The 27,619-nt window shown below is 31.5% G+C and overlaps 1 protein-coding gene across 40 annotated transcripts in view; it reads left to right on the plus strand.

Moving 5' to 3' along the window:
* The window catches only part of LOC145248812 (rho guanine nucleotide exchange factor 11-like), a 609,361-nt gene that overhangs the window by 473,806 nt on the left and 107,936 nt on the right, over positions 1-27,619 (plus strand). For 15 of the 40 annotated variants that reach the window (XM_080110472.1, XM_080110478.1, XM_080110484.1 and 12 more), the window contains 4 exons: positions 12,511-12,583; positions 14,380-14,431; positions 18,353-18,465; positions 27,204-27,227. In XM_080110472.1, coding sequence (XP_079966598.1) covers positions 12,511-12,583; positions 14,380-14,431; positions 18,353-18,465; positions 27,204-27,227 — 262 coding nt within the window. The remainder of the gene's footprint in view (positions 1-12,510; positions 12,584-14,379; positions 14,432-18,352; positions 18,466-27,203; positions 27,228-27,619) is intronic. The other 25 variants (XM_080110474.1, XM_080110479.1, XM_080110486.1 and 22 more) reach the window with 3 other exon arrangements.

Consider the following 27,619-nt stretch of genomic DNA (forward strand, 5'->3'; position numbering starts at 1 on the left):
TATATCTTTACAAGCACCTAAAAATGAATACTACCTCCTCCCCCGTGAGCTATATAAAAAAAAAAAAAAAACTTAGGTTCAATGAATTGTTTCAGCAATAAATAACCAGAAAAAAAATATGTCATGTAGATTGATGAAAATTTAAGCAGGATACTAGAAATGTACACAATCTCATCCGGAACAAAAGCAGAAATATTTTGTAATATTAAAACAACTCTGCCTATTTATATTGGTGATCTTTTAAACCAACACATTTCAGGTGAAAACATTATTAAAAACTTACGTGTCATGTCGAAGTTAGTATAACTTCCAAAAGATACGAAAAATGATCCAAATAAATAAAAAGTCAGCCACCATTACATTCCCTGATATTATGTTTAAAGATGTAGAATCTTTAAGTCGATGGTTATCTCCCTTGCTTGTTTGAATTAGTCGCAGAATTCTTCCACATTAAAACATACAAAGCTCTGATTTGATGAATTCTATTTGTACTTGTAATTATTTTTTTATTGAATCATTGTTTGTAATTTTAAAAATTTATACTAATTTTGCCATGGCAGGTAAGTACATAATGTTTTCACCTGAGTTGTGTGGACTTAAAAAAGATCACCAATGTAAACAAGCACCAACAACTGTATTATTTCTATTCTAATCCATTCGATCCATTGCTGTTTCTAAATTGCCCGCCTTTTTTTCTTTTTTTTTTTTCTCGCTATTAAACGCTTGTCTCACCTTGAGTGCTTCTCTTCTGTTCTTACCAACATATACTCTTTTCAGATCATGTTGGCATGTACACGCTTTCTGCACTGAATGCCACGAAAGAGATGAATCAATTGATAAGTTTGATTAATCCTCATCGTGTGCTTATGATCATATGTTAAAGTCGAGTTCAGCTTCAAAAATATTAACACTGTATATTTTTGAACGGTTTAAAGTGTATTGATTTCTTGGACATGTATGAGAATTTGATTAAGATTCTGGCAAGCCCAATAAAATAAATTTTTGAGATTTAAAAAATTTTCTTTCGATTACTAATGGTTAAGCGCTAGGTTATAAAATTATTTTTAAAAACTCGTCAATGTTGTGTTTCTCTTGCATTGAAAAAAAAGTTTAAGATTTTTATTTTTATTTTAAAATGCAATAAAATAAAAATAAAAATTTTGGCTTTTAGAAGATAATACAATGTAAATATATAATGATGGAACAAGCTATGCAGTTTCGCCTTTATTAATCTAATATATATATATATACACACACACATGCATATATATATTTTTTGGAATAATATTTTACATATAATATATTACTTGCATTTTTTTTATGTTTACTTTTTATATTTTTCTTAAACTTAGGACTTCTATATTCTGTAACATGAGGCAGTCAAAGTATACCATCATTTTCAATCTGAAGCTAGATCCACAGCATCCCTCTAGTTACAATCAAATCTCTCTCAATTTTTTGCTTTGAGTTCATTTTTGGTCTTTCTCTTTTTCTATCAGGGTTCCATTGGAGAACTTGGTTGGCAATTCTCTCTTGGGCCAATCTTAGGGTACGTCCAAACCAATTTAGACATCGTTTACAGATTGTTTATCTTATTTTTGTTATTGGTGAGAAGGTTTAGAAGTATGTTCTTTTTTTATATATATATCTAATTTTGAATAATGAGCTTTAAAAATGATTCAAGGATTTCCAACATCAATAGAGACCTCAGATTAGCAGTGCTGATTCAAAATCTTTAGTTGTTTGGCTCTTAGATCAACCATCTTTTATTTATATATATATATATATATATATATATTTGTAGTCATCGACATAGTCCTGTTTCGTTGTATCACAACTCATCAGTGCCGCTAAACTAGCACCTCCCCCAAGCTGAGGATTGAACCTAGAAGAACCATCGCGTTGACAGTCAGCAGTTCTTCCGATCGACCCACAGAGCAGCGCCCGTAAATAATCTCACCAAATGTCTATTTAAACAAAAGGACGGGCACTGTCTGAGAGGCAGTCAACTATCATTTATACAACGTTCAAAACTTCCGTCATTCTAACACTCTGGATTGTCTAATGTCTGCACCTGAATTGAGCATTTATTAGTTATTAATTCCTTTGTTTCTCGTGACAATTGTTTGGTGGCCCAGAGTTAAAGGCTTAGCAAATGGAGTCAAAGGTGGCTTAGTGGCTGGGTTCGAATCTCCCAACTGGCAGGAATTGTCATCCTAGACTGAGCATGAAGCATTAGTGTCTTCTAGCTGAAAACATTATCAATAATTCCCCCCACTCTTTATCTGTGCCTAAACCTAAACTTAGATTCCATGAACAAAGCTTCTTTCTTAGAACTGCACGCCTGTGGAACTGTCTTCCGTTTTCTTACTTGCCAGCTGACTAGACTATGGTTGTCTTCAAGTCCAATGTAAACAAGTTCTTGATAAGCCGTTCCCCTTAAGTTAACAAGTTTACTGAATTTCCATTACTGATAATTACTATATTGTCCAATCGTCTACTGTACACTCTTTTAACCTTATCCTCGAGTGACCCCTGGACCTTGATAAGTGGTATGTAAAAAAAAAAAAAAAAAAAAAAAAAACATAATTATTTAATAATATATATATGTTTTGCTGCTTTGTAAAATAGACCATGGACTGTGCTTATTGGAACAAATTAGGAAGCAGTAGATATTGAAATATCCCCTATCACAATTTTTCAAAATAATGAAAATGATACAATAAATGTGAGTTTAAGACAGGCTTAGATCTGATTATCATAGAGGAAAATTAAATTTGGACAGTATAAGGAAATGTGTGTAGAATAGGCGACTTTGTTAGTATGGTCACCTTGAAAGAACAGATGAGTTATTCCGGAATACTCAAATCTACATATCACAGCTAACAAGCTCACAAGACGCCATGTCTCCATGTCAAAACAAATCATCTTTTTCCTGCCAACAGATCCATGCAGTTTTGATCTCAGCAAGGATCTCTTTTGGACAAATAATTCCGTCCTATGTTTGCTGCGTCAGTGTGAACCTTCTCAAACAGTAACAAGTTACTGAGATGATTCCTTTTATATTTAATCCTGCTAGCACGAAGTACAATCTTCAACTAACCTTCAACCAGCTATGAGAAACAACACATAACGTCAGCTAATATACTGATTGGCTACTTGGTGCATAGGTATTGTTTTCAGCTGTAATTATACTAAGAATGTATTGCACAATCACATTGACACACCAGTTCTTGTCAGATCACCAAAGTCAGGCAACGTTAGCCTGGCCAGTACCAGATGGTTGACCATTTGGGAAGGCGCTGTATTTACCTTTCTGAAAGAAAGAACTCCTCACTACAAAAGCATCTACAAAGTTATGAATGCCCTATGCCTCTCCAGGGATTCAAAGCTATGAATGGATGGATGGAATTATGCTAAGATATCAACTTCAGTTCTTCGTAGCAAATACTCGACTAGTTACAACCACTGTTAGTGAATTCTCTTATTCCTTATCTGTGCCTAAAATTAAGCAAAAATTCCCCAAGCAGAGTTTTTTGCTGAGAACTGCTCGTGTGTGGAGCATAGTATCATGGAGCTGCTTTCCAACTGACTATAACATGGTCATTTTCAAATCCAACGTAAACAAGTTCTTGATAAGATGTCCTCTAAAATAACTTCTCCACCATCACGATACCTATTAACCCTTATCCTTGAATAGCCCCTGGGCCTTGATAAGTGGTGACTATAGGGTAAAAAAACAAAATAAATATGTAACTGAATTCAGTTTATTATTACTAGCATGACCTGTGGAAATTCCACTGCTATCTTTTACCATAAAAATACTAGACTAAATTTTTTATTTTTAAGTAAAAGAAATGCTTTAATCTATTGCAACAATTTTATTACTCGACTGAGCTTCAATCTATGCCCCCCCCCTTGTAATGCTTTCGCAATAAACACTTGTCTAGCTAGTTACCATCAATAATTTCCCTCATTTTCTGTGCTCAAAACTCAATGAAAATTTTATGTACAGAGCTTCTTTCTTAGAACTGTCTATGTGAAACATAATACTATGGGACTGCTTCCTAGCTGACTATAACATGATTGTGTTCAAGTCTAATGTAAAGAAGTTCTCGTTGAGCTCGCCTCTTATATAATTAAACGCTATTCAAGTTCTCTTTTTACTGATGATCACGGTGTTGCCTCATCGTTTACCCAACGCTCATTAGCCCTTATCATAGAATGGCTTCATACCTTGAAAAGTGGTGATTCCCAAAGTAATCTAAAAAAAACACCCCTTTAAGTACAATTGTTTGTATCAACTTTTGGCTTAAAGATTAGAGCAAATTTCACCTCTCTTGATGCCAACATGTGATACGAATGAGTGCCAAAAATTTCTTATATAAATTACCATGAGCCCTGAAGGCTACAACATAGTCATCTTCAAGTTAAATTTCGATAAATACTCATTGAGCCTTTGGTCTATTCCATTCATTGTTTTTAATCGTCCAACTGATAATCTCATTAACCCTCATCCTCGAGTGGCTTTTGCCATGGTAAGTGTTGATTTGTCAGTATAAAAAACAAAAAGCAAAACAATAAACAGCTTTGCAGCATTATGGAAGACTATAATTATACTAAATGGCCTCTATCAATAACTTGGGAAGTGCCGATAGTATGTCTGCAGCTACATGTTTGACTGGTCATATGATCTTTGCTAATTGAATATTATAAAAGTTTTTTTAGATAAAATCGCCAGATTTTTTTTTATTTTAAATTTTTTTTAATTTTACAAAACAAAAGAAGCAGTAAAAGTGCTCGTTGTGGTGTTCCTCTTAATATTTTGCACCTTTTTTTTCTTCCTATTTTTTGTTATTTTATTCACCTTTTTTCTTCTGCTTTGTTTCTCTGCTCTTTTTCTGGGTGACGTATTATAAGTGATTCGGCTTTTGGTAAATAAGCTGTAATCACACTATTTCGTGCCCTCCTTTCTCCCCTTGCCCCTATTTTTAGTACTCTGGTGTTTTTTTTTTATTTATTCTTTGTGTTGTTGCTGTGTGTTGTTGTTTTTTGGCCCTACCCGTGCTGTTGTGTTGTATTTACATCCATCGTTAAAAAAAAAAAAAAAATTCTGTCTTCTATGCCTTATTAGGTACTTATATATATTTTTACTCCTTTTTTTTATTTTTAAATATTTGGCATTCATGTCTTCATAGTACGGTTAACAGAGTAGGACTCAAAAACAGACAAAAGATACAACAGATAACTTTTACTAACTGCAGGAAAATTTATAATCTTAAAGTGTGGAAACTGATTGCAATATTTATCTCTGGATTTGTTATTGTTACATTTACTTGGCCAAACACAAGTAAATAAAAAATGCCAGTCAATTTTGTTTGAAGATGATAGTTAATTTCAGACATAAACAGCACACACACACAAAAGAAAAGTCCAGGGGATTGCCACTCTGACTTGTGGTTAGTGTTAAGGTAACTGATTTTTTTTTAACTACTTTTAAGGAATTAAACACCAACACTAATACACGAATCAAACATATTGGATAATTTTTTGCTGTCTTCAAAAGACAGGCATCAACATCTTATATTATTGAAATAGGAAAAGACTTTAAAACAGCTTCAGAATTTACAAACTATGCAGGTCAGTAAAAATGATATTTTCTTGCATTTGATAAGTTTTTATCTATCACACACACACACATATATATATATATATATATATATACACACACATCAATTTTTAGTCTGTTAACTGTACTACATAAATGCTTTTTAAAATTTTATTTTATTTTTTATTTTTTTACTCATGCTTATTTCCTGTTCAGCATTTTTATTTGCTTTAACATTGCTTTGATGCAAATTTAATATGAAAATACACACGTTTACCTGTGTCTTCTATAACTCTTTACCTTAAAATGTTTTATATTATCAATTCTATAGGACTAAGTAATTTTAAGACTTGATTTTATCCAAGCATATTATATTGCCAATAACATGACAACAATAACAAATAAAAATTGGCTAGTCAGAAGCAAACATTGATCTGTCAACTTAAATACTATTTGGGCTTGACTTAAAAATATGACCAGATAACTTATATATATATATATATAATCATTTATTTGTTTATTTTTATTTCTAATATTTTGAACAAGTAAAATAATTTATATAGAAAAGCATTTTACCTAAATGCTAGGTGGAATAAGGTTTCCTTTCACCAGTGTGATGCCCTTATATGGGAAGCAACATGGTATTTTAAAAGCTAGACATGTGCTTCACTGTCTTGCGATGCATCAGCATGGCTGAATCTAGCAAGATTTAAAACCACCACTCCTGAAACGCGATGCTCTATCACTGAGCCAATCCCAACTAGTGGATGGAATGTATCGCTTATATATATATATATATATATATATATATATATATATATATATATATATATATATGACAAAAGTCTATATTCCAAATTTCAAGATGTTGACCATCTTATTTATTTTTTTTAAGTACATTGTCATGCACAATTCTTTACAGCACCTGTTTCGTAGCATATGGGCATGATTACAAAATCTGAAAATTGGAAGAAAAGTTACAATTATTTTTTTACGCCATGGCTTCTCACCCAGTTTTCGGATTTTCTAATCATGCCCCTTATGGCCTTTTCTTTTTAAAATTGATAAGTACTTTTTCCTTCTGATAAGTTAAAGGTGGAATAAATTCAAGAATTGACAAATAAACTACATGAATGATTCTGTGCTATGAAACAGGTGCTGTTAAGAATTGTGTATTTCAATGTACTTAAATAAATAAACAGTAAGATGGTTAACATCTTGAAATTTGGAATATAGACTTTTATCATTTATTTGTATATGCTCTGTAGTTACATCAGGCTTTATAAATTAAAGGATAAGTATAAATAAAAGATGAACTATAATTGAGTAAACATATTTCTCTGTGTGTGTGTGTATATATATATATATATATATATATATATATATATATATATATACTATTATATAAAAGTCACTTTGTGTGTGAGTTCCTTCTTCATCGGCTCAGCTGTTTTGGAACCTATCTTTTGCAAATTTCACACAAAGCTAATTTATGTGTGTGACAGTGTTCTTAGATATGTTTTGTACAGATATTCATCTGATAAGTATCGAAAATTAAAAACATCTGATCTTAAAAATAGCTTTTCTCTCTTATAGAAAAAAAAAGAATTTTTACAGGAGAATATTTTACATTACACCAGCCAAGGGAGATAATAAAACTTTCAGCAAATCATTTCTTCTTAAAAAACAAACAAAAAAAAACCCAGATTTATTATAATCTGGAGATACAGCTTAGTGGTAGAGCGTTTGACTACAGATCGAATGATCCCATGTTCAAGCCCGGGTGTACTTCACCATTTTATTTTATTTTTTTACTTATTAATAAGTTCAATTTGCGGTAAAATAGAAGAGGTACCATTTAAAATCACTGCAAATGATTTCTTTGTTTGCATATTTTAAAACTTAACATTAATCAGAAGTAACTTTTCCAGGGCATTCATCGTCAAGCCCTAATATCAGCTGACGTGATATTGTAAACAAACACAGACGGAATTTGATGAACAACATTATCATTATGTTTTTATTTGATTTTTGCTAATTAGTTCACTGGGCAAATTATTCCTCATAATATATAATAATCAATAGAGGATTGATTCTATAATCATACTTATGCAATCTACATAAATTAAAATATCATTTTTAAGCGCATTGTATGACTGGGCAATGCCGAGCATCCAACTAGTGTGTAATATATATTGTGATAAATGAATCTGAAAAAAGATATTCATTTTTAATAAGTGCAAATCTATCTAGATAGTAAAAGGGAAGCAATTCGTATTATCAAAATAAAAGATGAGGAATAAATACAAATGAATCTGGAGAAGATATTATTTTTGATAAAGCAAACCTATCAAGATAGTAAAAGCTCTACACTGTCAAGAGGAGCAATTCATATATAAGATTAAGAGATGAGGAATAGAAGTTACATAGAACTTTATTGTGTATCATCAGATCAGTAAGGATGAAAATGGGTGAAAAAAAAAAACTGTCTTGGGCAATGATATTTCGAAGCTAATTGGTTCTCATCATAATTGTTTTTAATATATATTTTTTATAATATCTATTTATTTATTTATTTTTTTTTTTTTCGTTTCTAATCTAAATGGTTTTAAGTTGGTTTTTGTTTGTATATCCTTATATTTATTCGATACCGGCTTTTCTCCTCTTCTGATAAGAAGCATGCCATGGCCTAAAGAGGTTTTTCCTTTTTTTTTAATTTTTTTTTTTTTTTTCTCATTTTCATCCTTGGTGGTCTGATGATAAAATAAAGTTCTATGTAACTTTTATTCCTCATCTTTCAATTTACACACACACATACACACACATCTACTGCTTTATATATAGATGAATAAATCTTGTCTTTGTTTACCTAATGATTGTGTGCAATGTTTTTTTTTTATTTGGTTTTGTTTTGTGTACAAAATGTTAGGATTTGTACATAAAATATAACATTGTTTTTGCTGTTTTGTTTTTACTATTTTGCTTTTGAAGCTCATGAAATACTTTTAACCTAATTATTGTTTCTGGTGTGCCGTAATATACAACATTTATGTATTTGGCATGTTTCCATTTTCTCTTGTTGTTCTTGCCATTTTCACTTGGTTTCGGCTTTTGTACTCTACGGCCTTCTTCTCACACCTTTCGTTATAGTCAGTAACCTTCTGGGAATTTCAAACTGAACCTTTCATTTAATCCATCCACTACAGAAAAAATTCACCCGTAGAAGACTAAAACTTTGTGAAAATAGCAAGTCCGACACCTCTTTTACTAATGGAGATTTGGTATATGTTTGTCTGAAACTGATATTAAACTAGTACTTTCATTAATATACTATTATATTATCTTTCAATACTCAATTTGGTGTTGGCGTGATGGGGCGGGGTAAACTAATATCTGTTCTGTTTTCATAAGACCATCCTCTCCAGCATTATCTTTTCCTTAATAGGAGGATAGTGTAGTACCTGTACTGTGATCATATCATCCTCCCAGGCATGACTTCTTTTTTATAGGGAGAGTGTAGTGTAGTATTGTTTCTGTTACATGACCGTTATGCTTGACCCATGTTTGTTACAGTTCAAACCTCTCTCGGACCCTCATACCATCCGGCACTGTCGAAAACGAACAAACAAACAAAATTAAATAAATCTGACTCGGCTTTTCTTTTTCATGCAAAAGTTTAAATGTAATGTGAACAAACATCTTGCTGCATGACTGTTAAGAAGTTTTTTGTTTACACACTTAACATGGTCTGACCTAGTTTTTCACTCATGGAGGAAGGAATGAGTCCCTCTGTGATGAACTGTTCTGTTAACAGGTGTACACCTTTAGGTACTCAATAGCTCAACAAGCCTCGTATAGAATTTAACACCATATGGGAAGTATTAATTATAAATAATAGATAATATAGAGTAATAAAAAGGCTGCTATAAAAAAATATATGCACATAATATGTAGCAATAAATAGCGATATTGGCATCTAGAAACAAAATAGGTTTAAGGCTCTTAAAATTTGTGCTAGAATTGTTCTTGGCACAGTGGATAGAGTACTTGGTAAAATTCAGTTGTAAAGTTACTTTTCTGAAGGTTGATGGTTCAACCCTCAGGTGACACCCAAAATATAGTTGTAAATTACTTACGATTTTTACCCGGTCATGGCTGACGGAATGAGAGCTTACTACCTCCGTGGATTAAATAAAGAGTTCTGTTTGAGATTTTATGTCGATTTCAGAATTTTGTACAGAAAGATTCCCACGTATGTCAAGATACACCTGAAGAAGATCAGAGGTTACATCGACCGAAACGTTATGAAAAATGAGAATAATAGTCCAAGGAATCCAAATAATGACTCAACAGTTGTTAATTTTTTAATTGTAAGAGGAAAGCTTTGCTTAAAACAGTCATCTGGGACTTAGTCGTATGTTATAATGCATTAACATATATTGGCCATCGTAGAGAAAATGGAAAAAGAAGTGGGAGCCATAAGCGTTTGAGTTTATAGTCAGCCTCTATAGACTCAAACGCTTCCAGCTCTCACTTCTTTTTTCTTTTTTTGAAAGTGTGACCTTGCAAGAAGCAGTGGTTCGGTTAAACTTTTGACCAATTGTTGTGGTTCCGTAAGGGTCTGGAAGAAAAACACAACTCTGTATTTAGTGGAACTAAAATATAAAAATATTATAAATTTCCATTTTAAACATTTGAATACATCAGACACAAAGCCATTTAAATGTGTGGGAAAATGGATGTCATTGGTCATCATTTGTCACCATGACTAGAGAATCTCTATCCTAGTCTTAACTAGAATCGTGAAACACCATAATACCACATTTACTCCAGAATTCGCCCTAAAAATTTCTGAAATTGTTCAAAAGTTTGATGTAACATAAATTAAAACGTTTATCTACAATCATTTGATCTGTTGCGTTTCATTACATAATATCATTTAAATCCACCATTTCCACACCTGATATGATTAAAAAGTGGTAATGTTTTAACATTACAGTTAGAATAACACAAGAAAAATTCTGTACAGACATTAAAAATGGTTTTATGCTGTTGGTTTTGTTCAATATTATTGATCTATATTAAATGAGGAATCATTTTGTTTCGGCTTTAGATAAACATGACATCAGGTCAAATTCGATGTCCATTTTGTTTTGATTTAGCTTATTCATATAATGTTGACACATTTCAAGCATGATTTTTCTTTGTTTTACATGCATAATACTAAGTGAATTTTAAATCAAAATGATTCTTCATTTATTGATATATAACAAAAACAACATAAAACCATTTGTAGCTTATACAGAATTTTTTAGTGTTCTCCTCTGACCATGAATTTTAAACATTACCATTTTTTTTTTATATTTGAATTATTGAGTTTGGATGAAACTACTGAGTTGTGGAGACTTTATTTTGGTTCTATAAGTATTCATTGTGATGAAACAGCCACAGATATGACAAAGGTAAATAAGCAGAATTGTCAGTTTCATAGGTGTTGTTTTGTGAATCAATTAAGGATGTGGGTTTAATCAGCATTAATCACTGCAAATCTCGGGATTCCACTTTCCATGGGTGATCGTTTAATTTACCAGAGAAGGAAAAAAGGAATATAACCTTTCAGGTTGATCACAAACATATGACAAGTTTTTCTTAACGATAAGTGTCTCTTTACTTTTGTTGTGTGTGTGTGGTCATCTACAAGCAACTGCTTCAACATATCACAACCATTCAGTGTGGTCAGACATGACAAGTGTTTCAGGTAGAGATTCAAAACCCGACCGCTTGAGCACCAGTCAGAGATCTTATCCATTGCTATCTCCTTTACAACAAAAGTAAGAGAAAAGATATGTGTTTATACTTGTTTACATTACTAACTACCGAGAGATATCAATTCTTTTGTGAAGAGCAATGCTTTCCACTAAAGTAGCAATCCTTATTTTCTTTACTAAAGAGCTTGACCTACAAGTAAGTAGAAAATGTGGTCATCTACAGACACCTGTTTTGCTAGTGTGGCTAAACATGAATGTTTCATACTGAGATTCGAAGCCTAACCGCTTGGACAGTAGTCAAAGACCTTGTCCATACACTATTGTGTTCGTCATTCTTTAAAGTTGACGTTATATCAGACAATTTTTTTTTTTTTCAATTTAAATATGGCCAAATCATCTAATGTGTTAATACTTGTTCATATTTCTCCTTCCTTGACAGAAGATAGAAAAGATGAAGTATAATACCAGAACAGGTGCTACACTTTCCTCCTAGTCCAGAGTTCAAGGGTCATTTTGTTTAAAAAAAAAAAAAAAAAAAAAATCACTAGAATTATTCTTCTAACAAAAACATTGAACTTCTTTTCAGAATCAAAATTTCTTATTCTTAGCTGACCTTTGAATGTTGTATCCAAATATAAGAATTGAGGTCAGTTTATTTATGTACATCTGACCCTAATGTATAAAAGCATTACCTGTGATTCTTTCCACTTGTCATAGGTTTTAATGTTTCGGCACATCAGTATTGTACGAATAAGTAAGCAAGACTATTTTTAAAATGCTTTCATCATGTATAACTGTATATATATTTGAACAAATTTGAATAGTGCCATTTATTTATATATATATATATATATATATATATATATATATATATAATATTTGGTTCTAGATTTACATTATAAGCATAACTGATTTAATAGAATCTTTCAAATAACATTTTATTAATGCAATTGATTGCATTTTTTTTTTTTCATATGTAAAATTAAATCTTTCTAAACTGGCATATCATTAATTTTTAACTTGATTTTTTTTTTGTCTTTTAACTTGATATAAATATAAAAGTAGATTGTTTCCAAAGGACGAGTAAAGTCCCTTGCTCCGTGCGTTTTGAATGAACAAAGCTTCTTATTGTAGAACATTCAGTAAACAATTTGGTGCAGAGATTTGAGAAGAAAAGTCCGGCTGATAGCGAAGATGAACGTCACAAGTAAGCAACCATTTTTTCTTTTTCTATCATTGTTCTTTAAATGGAACATAATTTTTGAAGTGTAGAATTCATAATTTTATTTCAAATTCGATTTGTATCACATATTTGCACTAAACTATCTTAATTTTTGTCCAGAGTTCATGTACATAGCTTTCACATAAAGTGCAAAAATATTTATGTAGTCTTCAAGCTATGATAAACTTAGATAAAAAAAAAAAAAAGAAGATATATTAAATTGAAAAGTAAATTGTATGGTCAGCAGGATGAAAGTTAATATGCATTTTAGGGAGACAGAGGTTTTCGAAGGGCAGGGGGTAAATGTGCATTAAGCAATCAATGACATATTTTAAAAAAACGTACCATTTCTTTGATTGTCTTTTGGTTGTTGAGATATTAAAATTCAATTTGTGTCATTTGTGATTTTTTTTTTTTTTTTTTTAATGTTTTAACAATGGATAAAAAAAAAAACATGCATAAAAAAGACTATAGCACTTGTCCAGAAATTGCCTCCTATGAGAAAACAGATATAAAGAACAGTCTTATTGATGCACATATTTGTGATTGACGGGAAATATTGTACACCAAAAATTATGTAAATTCGTCAAGTAGTTTTATTTTTAAACAAATTTTACTTTTTCCAATGCTTCAAGTTAAGAATGGTTTTCTAAAATCTTGATTTTGAATTCTCTCTCTTGTTTCTTCAAACTGTTTTCAAGATGGCATCGCGAGATTGTCACTTATAGTTAAGTTATAAATTTTGATTTTCTTATTTAAAAATAAAGCTACTTGATGAATGTTACATGAATTTTGATGTACAATATTTTCTTTTCATTACAATTGTGTTTATTATACAGATTTTTAAAAGTGTTTTTTTCATGAAACAAAATTCTGGACAAGCACGAAATCTTTGAATAAATATAGTTGGAAAAGTTTAATTCATTGATATATTGAAAACTACTTATAATGATTAAATAATGTTGTAGCTTTTACGCATTTAAACAAAAAAGTTTTTTTAATTTACAATTTGTCAGTAGTCCTCGTAAATGAATCCCTACATTTTTATTTGCTATATTTTTCTTGCGTTGCCTTGATGATATGATTGATCTAAACACTCCTGATTACACAAAGCCTATTTAAATAGTAGAATAGCTACCTAGATGCAAAAAGAGGAAAGCTTGCTAAAAAAAAATCAGCTTCTCAACTCCAGAGTTTTTTGGATTTTTTTTTTTTTTGTTAACAAACTCCTGACTTGAAAAAATTGCAGATTTAAAGTTTCTACCTTTTAAGGTAGAAGTCTGCTGAAAAAAAAAATTAGGTTGTGGAGTAAAAACAAAAAAAAAAAAATGAATCCAACTTCTCATTCTAACCCCTTCCTCTGTTTGTGCTATATGCACATTTGTATTGTTATTGGACAATACAATCAATTTACAATAACTTTGTTATCCTTTAACATTTTAATACAAAAATGTAAAATATACTTTTTTGAATAAAAAAAAAAACAATAATAAACCTTATAGAAACAAGTTTAGTTCAGTGGAAATAAAATATTTAAATTCTTACAAAAGCACAATTTATAAAACTAAGAAATTCACTTTTTATAAAATAACTTTAATATATTACAAAAATGATTTGATTAACAGCTTAAATATAAAGATATTTTATAAAATATTAGATGAATATATTTTTTAAATCTTTTTATAATTAATAGGAACATTATTAACAACTTATGAACCATTTTTGGAAAAGTAAGATGTTTGCATAGATTTATAAACTTTCTTTTTTTTATATTGAAACAGACGTGGAACAGATTTGGGCAGGTCAGAAAGTTTGAAAGACCGGCCTGATCCAGTAAGTATCTTTTTTCTTTGATTTTTTTTTTCTTCGATTTTTTTTAAAAATTTTTCTTTTCTTTGATTTTTTTTTCTTCTTTCATAGTTTGTTTCTTTGCTTTATCTTTCCTTTTGTTTTTTTCTTTTTTGTTTTTTTTTCTCATTTTTTTTTTCTTTGTTCCATGTTTTTTTTCCTTTTGTCTTTTTTTTATCATGTTTTTTCTTTTTGTATTTTTGAGCGTTTTTTCCTAGTATTTATTTTCTCCCACATTATTTTTTTATTATATCTTGCTCTGAAAGTGATTTTCAGTCAAATATAATTCATGATCTAATTTATGTTTTATATGATCATGCTATTCTGTACAGTCAAGTCGCTTACAAATACAAGTTAGATTATATTACTAGATGTATTTATTCAATCAATCAACTGGGGAAATTAGATTTTTTTTTGTTTGTTTTTGCAAAAATAGAACAAAATATATTGTGATCATTTTTTTATTTTTTATTAAAAATTTAATTTTCTTTTAGGCTAACTAATTGAAATAATTCAATGTAAAATAAAAAAAAAAAATGGAGATGAATTAAAATTTTATTTAGTTTTAATTCATATAACTGAAAATACAAAAACAAGTCAATGGTATGCTTGGAGATTAGATGAGGTGGGAATTTGCACCTCACAAAATGCATTGTGATAAAAAAAAAAACAAAAAAAAACTCGTAAATATGATTTTTTTTTTTTTTTTCATTTCTGAATTTTTGATGTCAGGATTAATTTATTTGGATTCTTTGGACTACTGCTCTCATCTTGAGTGTTATTTTCACCACATTTCTGTTGATGTACTCTACGAGACTTTCTTTAGGTGTATCTTGTTGAACTCAAAAGAATCCTTGTTGAACTCTGAAATCAACAGTATTTGAAACAGAACCCTTTCTTTAATCCATGGAGGTAGCATGCTATTGTTTTGTCAGCCATGGTTGGGTAGAAGTTTCAGGTAAATTTGCAATTCTATTATTTTCACTTGTATTGAGGATTGCACCTTCAACCTCCAGGAGAGTGTTTAGATTTGACTTAGTACTTTATCTATTATGCCAGGGATCTTTTGCAGACAATTTTAGTATGAATTATCAGTTTATAATGTTTTCTTTTTTTTTTTTTTTTTTTTTTTTTCTTCAGCCAGTAAAATCAATATGTGAATACATTCATTGTAGTTACTTTCTCTCACATGCAAATAATTGTATATTTGGTGCTTGTATAGTACAGGTCACAAGTGAAAATTGTAGTTCCAAACAAATTAACAGCAAAACTCTTTGATATCAGGAAAAAATAGGTATCTACATCAAAAATTAGTAAAAATTAATGAGTAGAATTTTAATTAAAAATAGAAATCCGTTTTATTGTATTTTGCCTGTCTGCCATTGATAAAAGTTGAAATACTATAAAACAAGGGGAGATAAGTCAGTTTGTGATTTAACTAAGTAATGATCAGCAAAATAATGAAAACTGAGTTTTATTTTTAATTAAACTTCCACTCAATAATTTTTTCTTATTTTTAGTGAGGATACTTATTTTTTGCGTATGTAAGTATATCGAAGAGGTTTTACTTGGGATGTGATTTTCACTTGTGTCCAATGCTATTCAAGCACCACATTTTGTCTTTGAAATTTTATAGATGTTTGTTTACATTACATTTAAACTTCTGCATATCAGTACAGTCAGGGAAGCAGATAAATGGGAGGGAATTCCAAAGTAGCTATTAAAATAGAATGCTTTTCAGCATTTAGGAATCTCTACAGTGAAGGGGTAGAATTTTGGTGTAAAACAAATTTATCAGAGGTATGTATGTCGAGGGCATGCAAGTGCAATGAGTTCATCAGAACACATTCCAATAAAATACTCGTAAAACGTGCACAGGGATGCAAGTATGCGGTAATGCGACAGGGGTTGGAGCTTAATTGACAGTGTGGGATTTATTAGATTGTAGACTCTTTTTTTTTTTTTTTTTTTTTTTTTTTTTTTTTTTTTTTTTTTTAAGACTCTGAGTGAGAGACTAGTAGTGGTAGATGCACCAGCCCAGATGTGGCAACGATACTCCATGCATGGGCAAACGTTAGTTTTGTAGAGGTGCAGGATACTCTCAGGTATAAGTAATTTTCTAGCACTGTAGAGGGAACACACGGTTTTTGCAGCAGCCTTTGCAATGTCTTCAGTGTATTTGTTCCAATTCATGTTACCTGTGAATGTTAGCCTTTGAAAGCATAGTACCAGTGGTAAAAATGAAAATTAACATTCCCAGGTGCTGTTATAAAGAACACAAATTATTACAAATAGAATTTTTTTTTTTTTTTTAAGCCAAAGTCTGTGTTTTTTTACTCACGTTCACTCCAAACATGGAATATCACCACTTGGACGTAAGCGGCTACTAATTGGGACCATGCCTATGAAAGATTAACAATTATATGTTGGTTTATGTTACATTTAAACTTCTGCATATCAGTACAGTCAGGGAAGCAGGTAGCAGGAAGGGAATTTCAAAGTTTAGCTGTTCGAGGGAAGATCCTATTAGAGTAGAAAGCTTTCTGGCATTTAGGGACCTCAACAGTGAAGGGGTGTGATTTTGTTGCTAAGCAGGTTTGTTGGATATATACGTTGAGGAGGCACAAGTGCAATGAAAACGCATTCGATTAAAATATTTGTAAAACAGGCACAGAGATGCAACATTGCAGCGATGGGACAGGGGTTGAAGCTTAGTTGACAAAGTGGGATATATTAGATTTAAAACTTTTTTTTCTAAACCCTATCCAAGAGTGAGAAGCTAATGGTAGATGCACCAACCTACAGGGTGGTCAAAAAGTCAGGTAACACGTTAAAGGTAGAAAAAACAGCGATGGATTGGTCGCCGTGGCCCAGTTGAATGGCCAGCCAGATCTCCGGATCTTACCCCTCCTGATTTCTGGCTTTGGGGCTATGTAAAGGATAGCGTTTATGGCAAGAAGCCTGATACAATAGCGTCTTTAAAGTTATTTATTGAAGAGGAGATTGCGCGGATATCAGCTGACATGATTACACGTGTTACACAATCAGTGGTTAATCGCTTCCAGCGATTGATAGAGATAAATGGACGACAATTAACAAAATAAACATATTTCATGTTTGTTTCATTTTATATTTCAATGTATGGTACTTAAATATACGTGTATTGCTAATATCGTTTTTCTTTAAAATGTTACCTGACTTTTTGACCACCCTGTAGATGAGGCAACAATACTCCATGCATGGGCGAATGGTGGGTTTTTTTTTTTTTTTTTTTTTTTTTTTTTTTTTTACACAGTGATCACCACTTATCAAGGCCCGGAAGCCACTCAGGGATAAGGGTTATTGCAAGTACATCACGTTAGTGAGGAGATTTTATGAAGTGTTCAATTAGGGGGGCGGTTCATTAGGAATTTGTTAACATTAGACTTGAAGACATCCAAGTTGTAGTCCGGAGGGAAGCAGGCAGACGGAACAGAGTTCCACAGGCGTGCAGTTCTAAGAAAGAAGCCTTGCTCATGAAATCCGCGTTTTGATTTAGGCACAGATATAGAGTGGGGGAAATTTTTCACAGTGGATTCAGCTAGACGGGTGTTTTTCGTGAAAGTTTGTAGAGGTACAGAATACTCTCAGGTATGAGTAGCCTTCTATCTTGATGAATGGAATACAGCTTCTTTGCAGCAGTTTTAATGTTTTTGTTCCAGTTCATATTTCCTGCAAATGTTAGACTGAGGAGTTTGAAGGAAGAATTCTCAGGTAGGGTGTTATTTGTCATGGATATCGGTGGTTGGAGAGGCATCTTGTAATTGTTAGAGGAGAGCAGCTTAGTCTTACTAGAGTACAATTATGATTACGATTTTTATAATTGTTCAAATCATGTATTTTTTTTTTTTCTTTTAATTCATTTAGAAGGGTGACCGGCGGACAAGGAGAGCTAAAAGTGATGTAGAAATGGATGAAAATACAATGAAGGCACTTAACAACTCTGGCAGCTCCTCTACATCTAGTCTACAGTCTGGCAGGTTGGTTGTTATCTATTTATTCTCTCATACGTATATGTTCATGTACAGACATAATGATTTAAAGAAATATAGTGCTCTTATAATACTCCTTAAGCAAATGTCAAATGTAAATGTTGTCAAATGTAATCTTAGGTCTTGTTTGTTTCTTTTTTCTTGTTCATCTTTTCCATTTTTTTGTTTAGTTTTTCTTTTTCTTCTACACTATCTTATAGGAGAAATTTGAAGGAATTTAATTTTTGATATCCATCTTTTTTTTTTTTTTCTTTCTCCTCAATGCATTTTTACATTTGTGTCCAATTCTTATCTTTTAACATTCAGTCTACATATCTATTTTTCTTTTTCATTTTTTTTTTTTTTTGCTCTGGATGGAACATCCTTCTGCTATTTCAGAGAGATTTTTTTAAAATTATAACCATTTCTTTATGCATAATCTATTTTGCATTTGATAGATTAGCCAGGTAGTTTTCTTCTATTCTTTTTCATGAGCCACTCTCGTTGTTCATATAATTACTAGAATATGGAACTCTTCCTAAGATTCCAGTTTCTTTTTATATCATACATAAGACCTTGGTATTTCATAATCTTCTCCTGTTCAGCTCGGTTTAATTCTGCATCATTAGGGATGCTGGCTTTAATTAGGGTTGCTACGTTTTCCCCCTTGTCCCATATCACTGTCAGGTTTAATAGCTCTGTTTTCTAGGTGTGTGTGTGTGTGTATAATATATATATATATATATATATATATATATATAAACTATACATACTTATTCCAAAGACAAACCAGCGGTTTCATTGTATTGGAACAGCCTTCTGTAGCTAACTAAAATTTGATACAAATCATCAGCCTGTACTGTATTTTGTTACTAATTTTTAATGCCGTATTCTGGGGGTCTAATATATATTAAACTAAATTTACTCACATAAATTATTATATGAAAGTATAGATTTATGCGTAAACTTTAAGTATTTACTTCAAAAGTGCTCAATACGTAGGTAGAGCTAGTTAGTAAGTTATAAAATGTATGTGGCGATTAAGCTACACTGAATATTCCGTGTTTCATCCACTCTAGGATTCTTCGGGAGTGGATGAAACGCGGAATATTCAGTGTAGCTTAATCGCCATATACATTTTATAACTTACTATATATATATATATATATATATATATATATATATATATATAATGTATAGTTTTGGGATGATTAATTGGAATTGGAAAATCCAAAATTTTGTGGGCATTGGAATCAGAAAAATTTGTCTATTTTCCAAGCTAGTAATGATTTATTTATTTTTTAAAACTTAATTTTCCATTGCTGGCACAAATAATTAAATGATGAATATTTATTGATTTTTAAACCATCAATAAAACTGTAGATCTATATATGACCTCCCACAAGTGTATTTTTTACATTTGCACATAGGCTTTTATGATAATTCGAAAAAATATATAAAGCAAAATCTCTATAACTCTATCTCTATATAATTCAGAGAGATTATAAAAGAATCAGAATCGGTAATTGAAATCAGGGTTTTAGAACAGAATTGGTAATTGTATTTTGGAATCGGGGAAAATATTGGAATCGTCCCATCACTTTTATATATATATATATATATATATATATATATATATATACAAAAATTTTAAAGATTTAGTCGAAAGTATAATTTTGTTAAATTCAAATATTCACTGTTCAGTTAGTTGTAAGATTTTAGACAACTAAGATGAAACCGTTTTTGTTAGATATCTGAATTATAATTTTACTGCATAACTTGAATAATTTTTTTGAAGCTTTTTGACTAAGAACAAGGTGTAGTATCTGTTCTGGTACTACACTTCACTTTTTCTGTCCTCGGTCAGTGGAGGAGAAATCTTTCTAGACTGGGGCAATTTTAATTTTTGTTCCTATCCAGCGTGCTCCTTTTTGGGGAGCTGGATTTTCCTCACATTAAAAATCGACCTTCTATCTAACTCTGCCCTCGTGAGGAGGCAAGTAAATTGGAACTTGAATAATTTTCATGTAATAAAAATATTATCGGTGACTAATGTTTCCATTTGATATCTCAACTTTGTGAAATCAGTGATAGTTTGGACCAGTTTAATAGTTTTTTTTTTTTTCTCTTTTTTTGGTGGGGATCACTTTTTAAATACTGAAAATATTCAAGTTGATTTTAGTATCTGTCATGCATTTTATTTGAATATTTTAATTAGTTGTAATGTTTTGTGCGTGTGCATTGTGTATTATACTGTGACCTATTGATGTATGTAAATCAATTTTAGTAAAGAATTAACTCCCTGGCTACTAAAAAAAAAAAAAAAAAAAATCCCTATTTTCTGTTAGATAAAAATGTTAAATTTGTCTTTCTCGTTTTTGTTTTTATTTTTAATAGACATTTTGAAGTTGTTTGATTTTTTTTTTTTCTTGTGCAATTCCTGTTGTGAATGTTTCCACTTTTCTGTTAGATTTTCTTTATTGTTTGGTCATCTTGACATTGCGCATTTCTTTTTCTTTTTTTTCTTTTTTTTGTATGTGTCCAAAGTGAATGTATTTAATGGTACTGATTAAGTTGACCTTTTTTTCTTTCCCCTCTCATTTTTCTTCCATCTGTTAACCCTTTCAATACTGCAGTATGATTCGTGTAACAGTCTATCTACTAGAGTAGCAATGAACTGACAATGAGAATTTTGTCATTAACAAACAAAAGGAAGCCTTCAAAACCAGAAAGATAATAATTGTACATGTTTTCTTTTTTGTGTCTTGTGTGAACTAAAAAACAAAATGACAGTGGGTAAACAGTTGCAAACTGTCTCTCAGATTTTGACACACATCCCCCCCCCCAAAAAAAAGGGGCTAAGTTAAACCCCTTTCTAGATATGCTAGGTTACATAGATACTTTAAAGAATAGATTCCAGAATGAGACAGAATGGAGTACAGGCTAGGAATTTTAAAATGATTGTTAGTGTAAGTAGATGAATAATTAAAGTTATGTGAATGTGGCTTAATGGTTGAGTGCACATTATAAGCAGAAAAACAGGAAATAGGAATATGTTAATGCAGTCTTTTAATGGCAAGTGATTAGTTGTGTATCTGACAATGGTTTTAACATACTGTTAAACTATCAGTTGACTCTAACTGCAGATGGTCTCTGATTTTATTTAACTCTTTTAATAAAACTACGGAGTTAGAATCCTTCTTCCTAGAGTGTGCTATGTTACAAGGTATGTTTTATAACTCTGATGTATCCGAGAGAAAGCAAAAGATTTAACGCTTCTTTGCGATCTCTCCATCATGATGAAAATGTTTTAGTTTCTAAATAAATCTTTTTAGAGTTGGAAAAATTCTGTATTCTAATAATAAGCAAGCAGTTTTCTATCTTGAAACACATGATTGTTTCAAGTTGACTCTGCTTCAAACTGCAAAGTTGAAACTTGATATTTCTTTTTGCTGTGACACCTCCAACATTTTTTTTCTTGTGAAATGGTCTTTGGGAGTTACGTATGAAAGAGAGGAATAAAAAAAAAAAAAGAAAAAAGAAAACAGCTGATAATATTGTTTAAAAAAAAAAAAAAAAGTGGACAAGCTTCTGAATGAAGGCTGGATCTATACTACTTTGACTGGACAGTGACAGCAGGGATACACAAACTAAACAACGACGCATCAGGCCATGCATAAAGACTGTGACGCTTATCCAGTTTTTGTCCCGATATTAAAAACTGCTCGTAAAAATTAAAAAAAAAAAAAAAAAAAAAAATATTGCAAAAATGTTATGTACTTATGAATTAGATTTTATAGAAAACAATGCATAAAAAATGACGCAAATTCATCCAGTTTTTATTTATTTTTTTTATTTTTAAACAACAAAAGACATTTTAATGACAAAATATCTCATTCGCCATTTTCTGCTTGCATTAATGTTAACAGTCAAGAAACATAATTCAACACACAATAAAAATAATACCGGCTAGAGACGTTTTACTGCTGAAATTCTGATTTTATAAAAATAAAAGTATCGGATGAGTTTATATAAATTTTGGTAAATAACCTTTTTTTTTTTTTTTTTTTTTTTTTTACGTAACATAATCAAGTTTGGTTTTTATTTAGAATCAAACCTAATCACTATATATATATATATATATATATATATATATATATATATATAGTAGAGATTTAGAAGGCTATCACAATGCGAGGAATGAGATATATATATAATGTGTATGTGGATATATAAATCTTTGATGTATGCGCCTATCATGGAATGAAGATGTAATATTCCAAAAAAATCTCAAATTGATCAAGTAGTTTTATTTTTAACAAAGAAAATTAAATTTTATGAGTAAGTTAAAAGGGACAGTCTTTCATTACAACCTTGTAAAAAAAACAAAAATAAAAAACAGCAACAAAAAACCGAACAGATAAGTCCACAATAATTCAAACTTGTGAGATCAGCCTTGATATGCTACTGATTTCACATTAATCACTTGAAACCATTTAAAAATGATTTTCTTTATAAAAAATAAAATTACTTGAGCAATTTATGAGATTTTTCGGAATATGACATTTCCGCTCCATGACGGATATGTACACCATAAAGATTTTTATGTAATTTTTTTTTTTTTTTCCATTAGGTTGAATTCTGAATTAGAACCTAAAGATTTTGTGCAATTATGTTTGTTTTTTTTTTTGTTTTTTTTGCATATTGGAGTAAAACTGGATAAGTACTAAAACTGCATATCAAGCTATAATAATCAACGTAACCTCCGATTCATAATGACCAAGACATGATTCTCTGCCTGTATGGAGCTCCAGGTTCGACTAATTCGATGTAGCGGAGTGTTACAAGCGAGAATCTACATATGTAATAATGCAGAAACGGTTATTTTGTAACGTCACCTGACAGCATGCCCCTCCATCCCACCCCAGTTTCTACAGTGCAGTCTTGTGGATGGGTGGCTGAAAAACATGAGATGATAATAATTAAATATAAAATAAAGGTTGCTGCAAAGAAGGTGGGCTCCTTCTGCCAGGCTAGAAAATTAATCACACCAAAGAGCATCTTATATCTTTACAAAGCCACAGTTCGCCCCTGCATGGAACCAAAAAAACAAACAAAAACTTAGACAGGGTTCAAAAAAGAGTCTCAAATCTAATAGGTCTCGCATTGTCAATCAAGGTTCAACCTCTGTCCCATCGCCATCCCTATACCTGTTTTACAAGTACTTTGTTGGAATGTGCTCTGATGAACTCTTAGCACTTGTGACCCATCTATGTACATACTTCCGATTAACCCAACAAGCAGCGAAATTCCACCCTTTCACTGTTGAGGATCCTAGATACTCGAAAGACTTTTACTCTGATAGTATCTTCCCCTGAACTGCTAGACTTTGTAATTCCCTCCCATCTACCTGCTTCCCTGACTGTACTAACCTTTAGAAGTTTAAATGTAATGTGAACAGACATCTTGCTGCTTAACTCCCCACAGTTCCCTGTTAAACATGATCCCAAATAGTAGCTTCTTGTCTCTAAGTGGCAATATGCCTTCTTTCGTGTGTGCTTATCAGAATTCTCAAAAGATGTTCTTCTCTACAGACCAAGCCTATTTTCAGCGTCTTAATTATACAAGCAGCGAAAAAGAATTTAGTATGACACTGTATCTGATATCGAAGACCCAATTTTTTGAAATGTAAAATCTTTATTTAAATATTTTTGATCTCTCTCCTTCAAAATATTTTTTTTCGATAAAAATAATAAAATATTTTTTAAAAAAGAATCTGAAACAATTTTATATTTTCATTTTATAAAAAAATAAAATAATTATTTAAAAAAAATTTATTAAACCTAAGAACACAAAGATTTAGTCTAATTTAGTAAAGTTTTAAATTCTTTGCAAAAGTAATTCTTAATTAAAAAAAAACACAAAAAACTAGGGTACCCTGATTGCTACTTTTAGTATGTTAACATGAAAAATTGAACCCCCCCCCTTTACTGTCACCACCTCCCAAGGTACAAAAGCCACTTGAAGATAAAGGATTGTCAGAAGGGGAGTGAGACACACTGTGATGATTAGTAAAGATGGTGTGAAAAGTGTGTATGTATATAATAATTTAATGGAGGAGGTCAGCTGACCGGTTTCACCCTCACTTTTCATAAACTGGATGGAGGGATTTACTTTTTTTTTTAATTTTTATTAATAAAATCGAGTGAAGTAGAAGATGATACATTTAAAATAAAATGGGAGGCGATCCAATTAAAAAAAAAATAGCTATATAGTCCATTAGAAAATAAAATGAGGTATCGTTATTTATTTTACATATATATATATATATATATATATATATATATATATATATATATATGGTAGCTTCCTTCAATCTTGACAGACTTTACATATCCATTGTAAAGTGCATGAAATTTTTGCGGCAAGAGTTGTGCTATCTCCAGCCACACCTCTCCTGAGTCGGCATGGTTAAATACCAGTGGCAAGTTGTGGTTCATGATGACGGGAAACAATACTGAAATAAGCAGAAAGCACATACAGCACCTAGAATTCCCAAATGGTCACCCATCTGGTACTAACCAGGCTCAACGTTGCTAAACTTTGATGATCTAATGAGAACCACTGTGTCAACTTGATTGTGCCATATTATTTGTATATATAATTCTTTTATATAGTTCACATTGCTTCTTATCAGAATTTATATAGTTCACATTTCACATTGCTTCTTATCAGAATTTATATAGTTCACATTGTTTCTTATCAGAATTTATATAGTTCACATTGCTTCTTATCAGAATTTATATAGTTCACATTGTTTCTTATCAGAATTTATATAGTTCACATTGCTTCTTATCAGAATTTATATAGTTCACATTATTTCTTATCAGAATTTATATAGTTCACATTGTTTCTTATCAGAATCAGTTTCCAAAGCAAAATAAAGCGCGGTATTCAAACCTTTAAAAAATTATTTTAAAACATTGTGTCCATCTTGGATTTTGTTCAAGTATGCTGTGAATTTTCTCCATAAACATATGGAAGAGTTTTTTTTTTTTTTTTGTTTTTTTTACTCGCAAACTAACTTTAAATTATTGAATGATATAAGTCTGATCTATAATTATGTGTGTATATATTGATGCCTCTGTTCAGTCTTGAAAGACAAAGGATACCCCCTGTAGGGAGCAATTGCGTATGTAATTGTGAGGCAAAGGTTGCGCTATTTCCAACACTACATCTCTTGAATCGGCACTGTTTGAGTCCAGTGGCAAGGAGAAGTCCAGGACAACTGGAAACAATGTCAAGATTAGCGGAGAACACATATGCCACCTGGAAGTCCCAAATGGTCCTCCATTTAGTACTGACCAGGTTCAACGTTGCTTAACTTGATGATCCAGTGGGAACCGGTGTGTCAGCATGATTATGCCATACATACACACACACACACACACATATATATATAATAGGACAACAAGAGTATGAAATGAAGACACAAAACTATATATTGGTAGATAAAGAATGGATCATTTATTAAATAATGGAATACAGGCAAAATTAGGGGCATAGAAGAGACTCTTTATGCCAGGGCATTTCAAAGCCTAATGCTTCTCCTCAGAAGAGTAGAGAAAGTGCAAGGTAGCATGGGGAAGATGCGGCGTCTAGCGTAAGGTCCATTCGCGATAAAAAAAGATTAAGAGGAATTATAGAACGTACACACACACATATATTATACACACACATGTAAGTATGTAAGAAGTAAATGTTTTGACTGTTTTAATTTAAAGACCAATTTTAAGATGTTTACTTACATAGGCTACTTGGCCTTTTGGCCAAGATCAAAGTGTAGCATCTGTTCTTCAGATGCTGCAAGCTATGACTAGCTATGACTAGCAAAGACCAGATGTGGGGGCAACCCCACATGCCTGACCTTTAACCAGCTCCCATTTCCCACCTCTCGGGAGCTGGTCCCCTCTTTCCCTTCCCCCTCCCTTCACTCCTCACATTAAAAATTGGCCTTGTGCCTAATTTGCTCGGTGGGGGAGCAAATAAATACCATCTGTTCTTCAGATGCTGCAAGCTATGACTAGCTATGACTAGCAAGGACCAGATGTGGGGGCAACCCCACATGCCTGACCTTTAACCAGCTCCCATTTCCCACCTCTCGGGAGCTGGTCCCCTTTTCCCTTCCCCTCCCTTCACTCCTCACATTAAAAATTGGCCTTGTGCCTAATTTGCTCAGTGGGGGAGCAAATAAATACCATCTGTTCTTCAGATACGGCACTTCCATTTCTCGTTCTCTTTCAGTGGAGGAGAAATCCTTCACGACTGAGACAATTTTTATTTTTGTACCTTTTCTCCATGTTAAAAAACGACCTTGGTGTCTAACTCTGTCCCGTGGGGAGGCATTGTAAATAGGTACATTTGGAAAAGCGAGGTTTCTGTGACCTTGGATACAGTGTCAGGCTAAACTTGTTCCATTCAACTGCTAGTATAATTATAATGCTGAAAATATGCTTTTATTCATCAGGCTCCTTTTTTCTTTTTTTTTTTTTTTTACTTCTGCGTTGTCATATCTACATCTTTGTCTTTACGAATCTATCCGATTTTGTATTGGAAGGGTTACAGTGCTTCATTAATTTTTGTGAACGATGGAAAGTTTCTGTTTTTTCTTTCTCCAATCTTGTACACCATTTTTATCTTTACTTCTCCGTGTCAATGTCTGTCATTATTGTTGTTGAATTTTTCAGGAAATTCAGCGACAGGCTTTTTGGGTAGGTATATGATTACCCCACATTAGAGCTTTCCCTTTATTTATGCTCTTAAGGCATGTGATCGTATATGTTGCTAATATTTTATATCCATCCATCTATCTATACAGTATTCCAGGTGTATTTTTTTTTATACATAAGATTGTACAAACAATTCTATGAATGTTAATATATTTATATAATAGTGCTCAAATAACGAATAGAGCAGTATATTTATTTAGTATAAATCTTTAATTATACAAACATTTTTGGCTACATATGTGCAAACATGTTTCAGCGAAAGTCTTGTCAGAACAAGTTTTCAATATTTGGTGTAACAAGTTTTGGCCGTTCTTTAACTGAAACATGTATATACGTATATCTATTTATGTAAGGTTTTGTATATGCATATATTC

Source organism: Euprymna scolopes, chromosome 27 (genome assembly GCF_053919585.1).
Source record: "Euprymna scolopes isolate OS-2025 chromosome 27, ASM5391958v1, whole genome shotgun sequence".
Taxonomy (NCBI): domain Eukaryota; kingdom Metazoa; phylum Mollusca; class Cephalopoda; order Sepiida; family Sepiolidae; genus Euprymna; species Euprymna scolopes.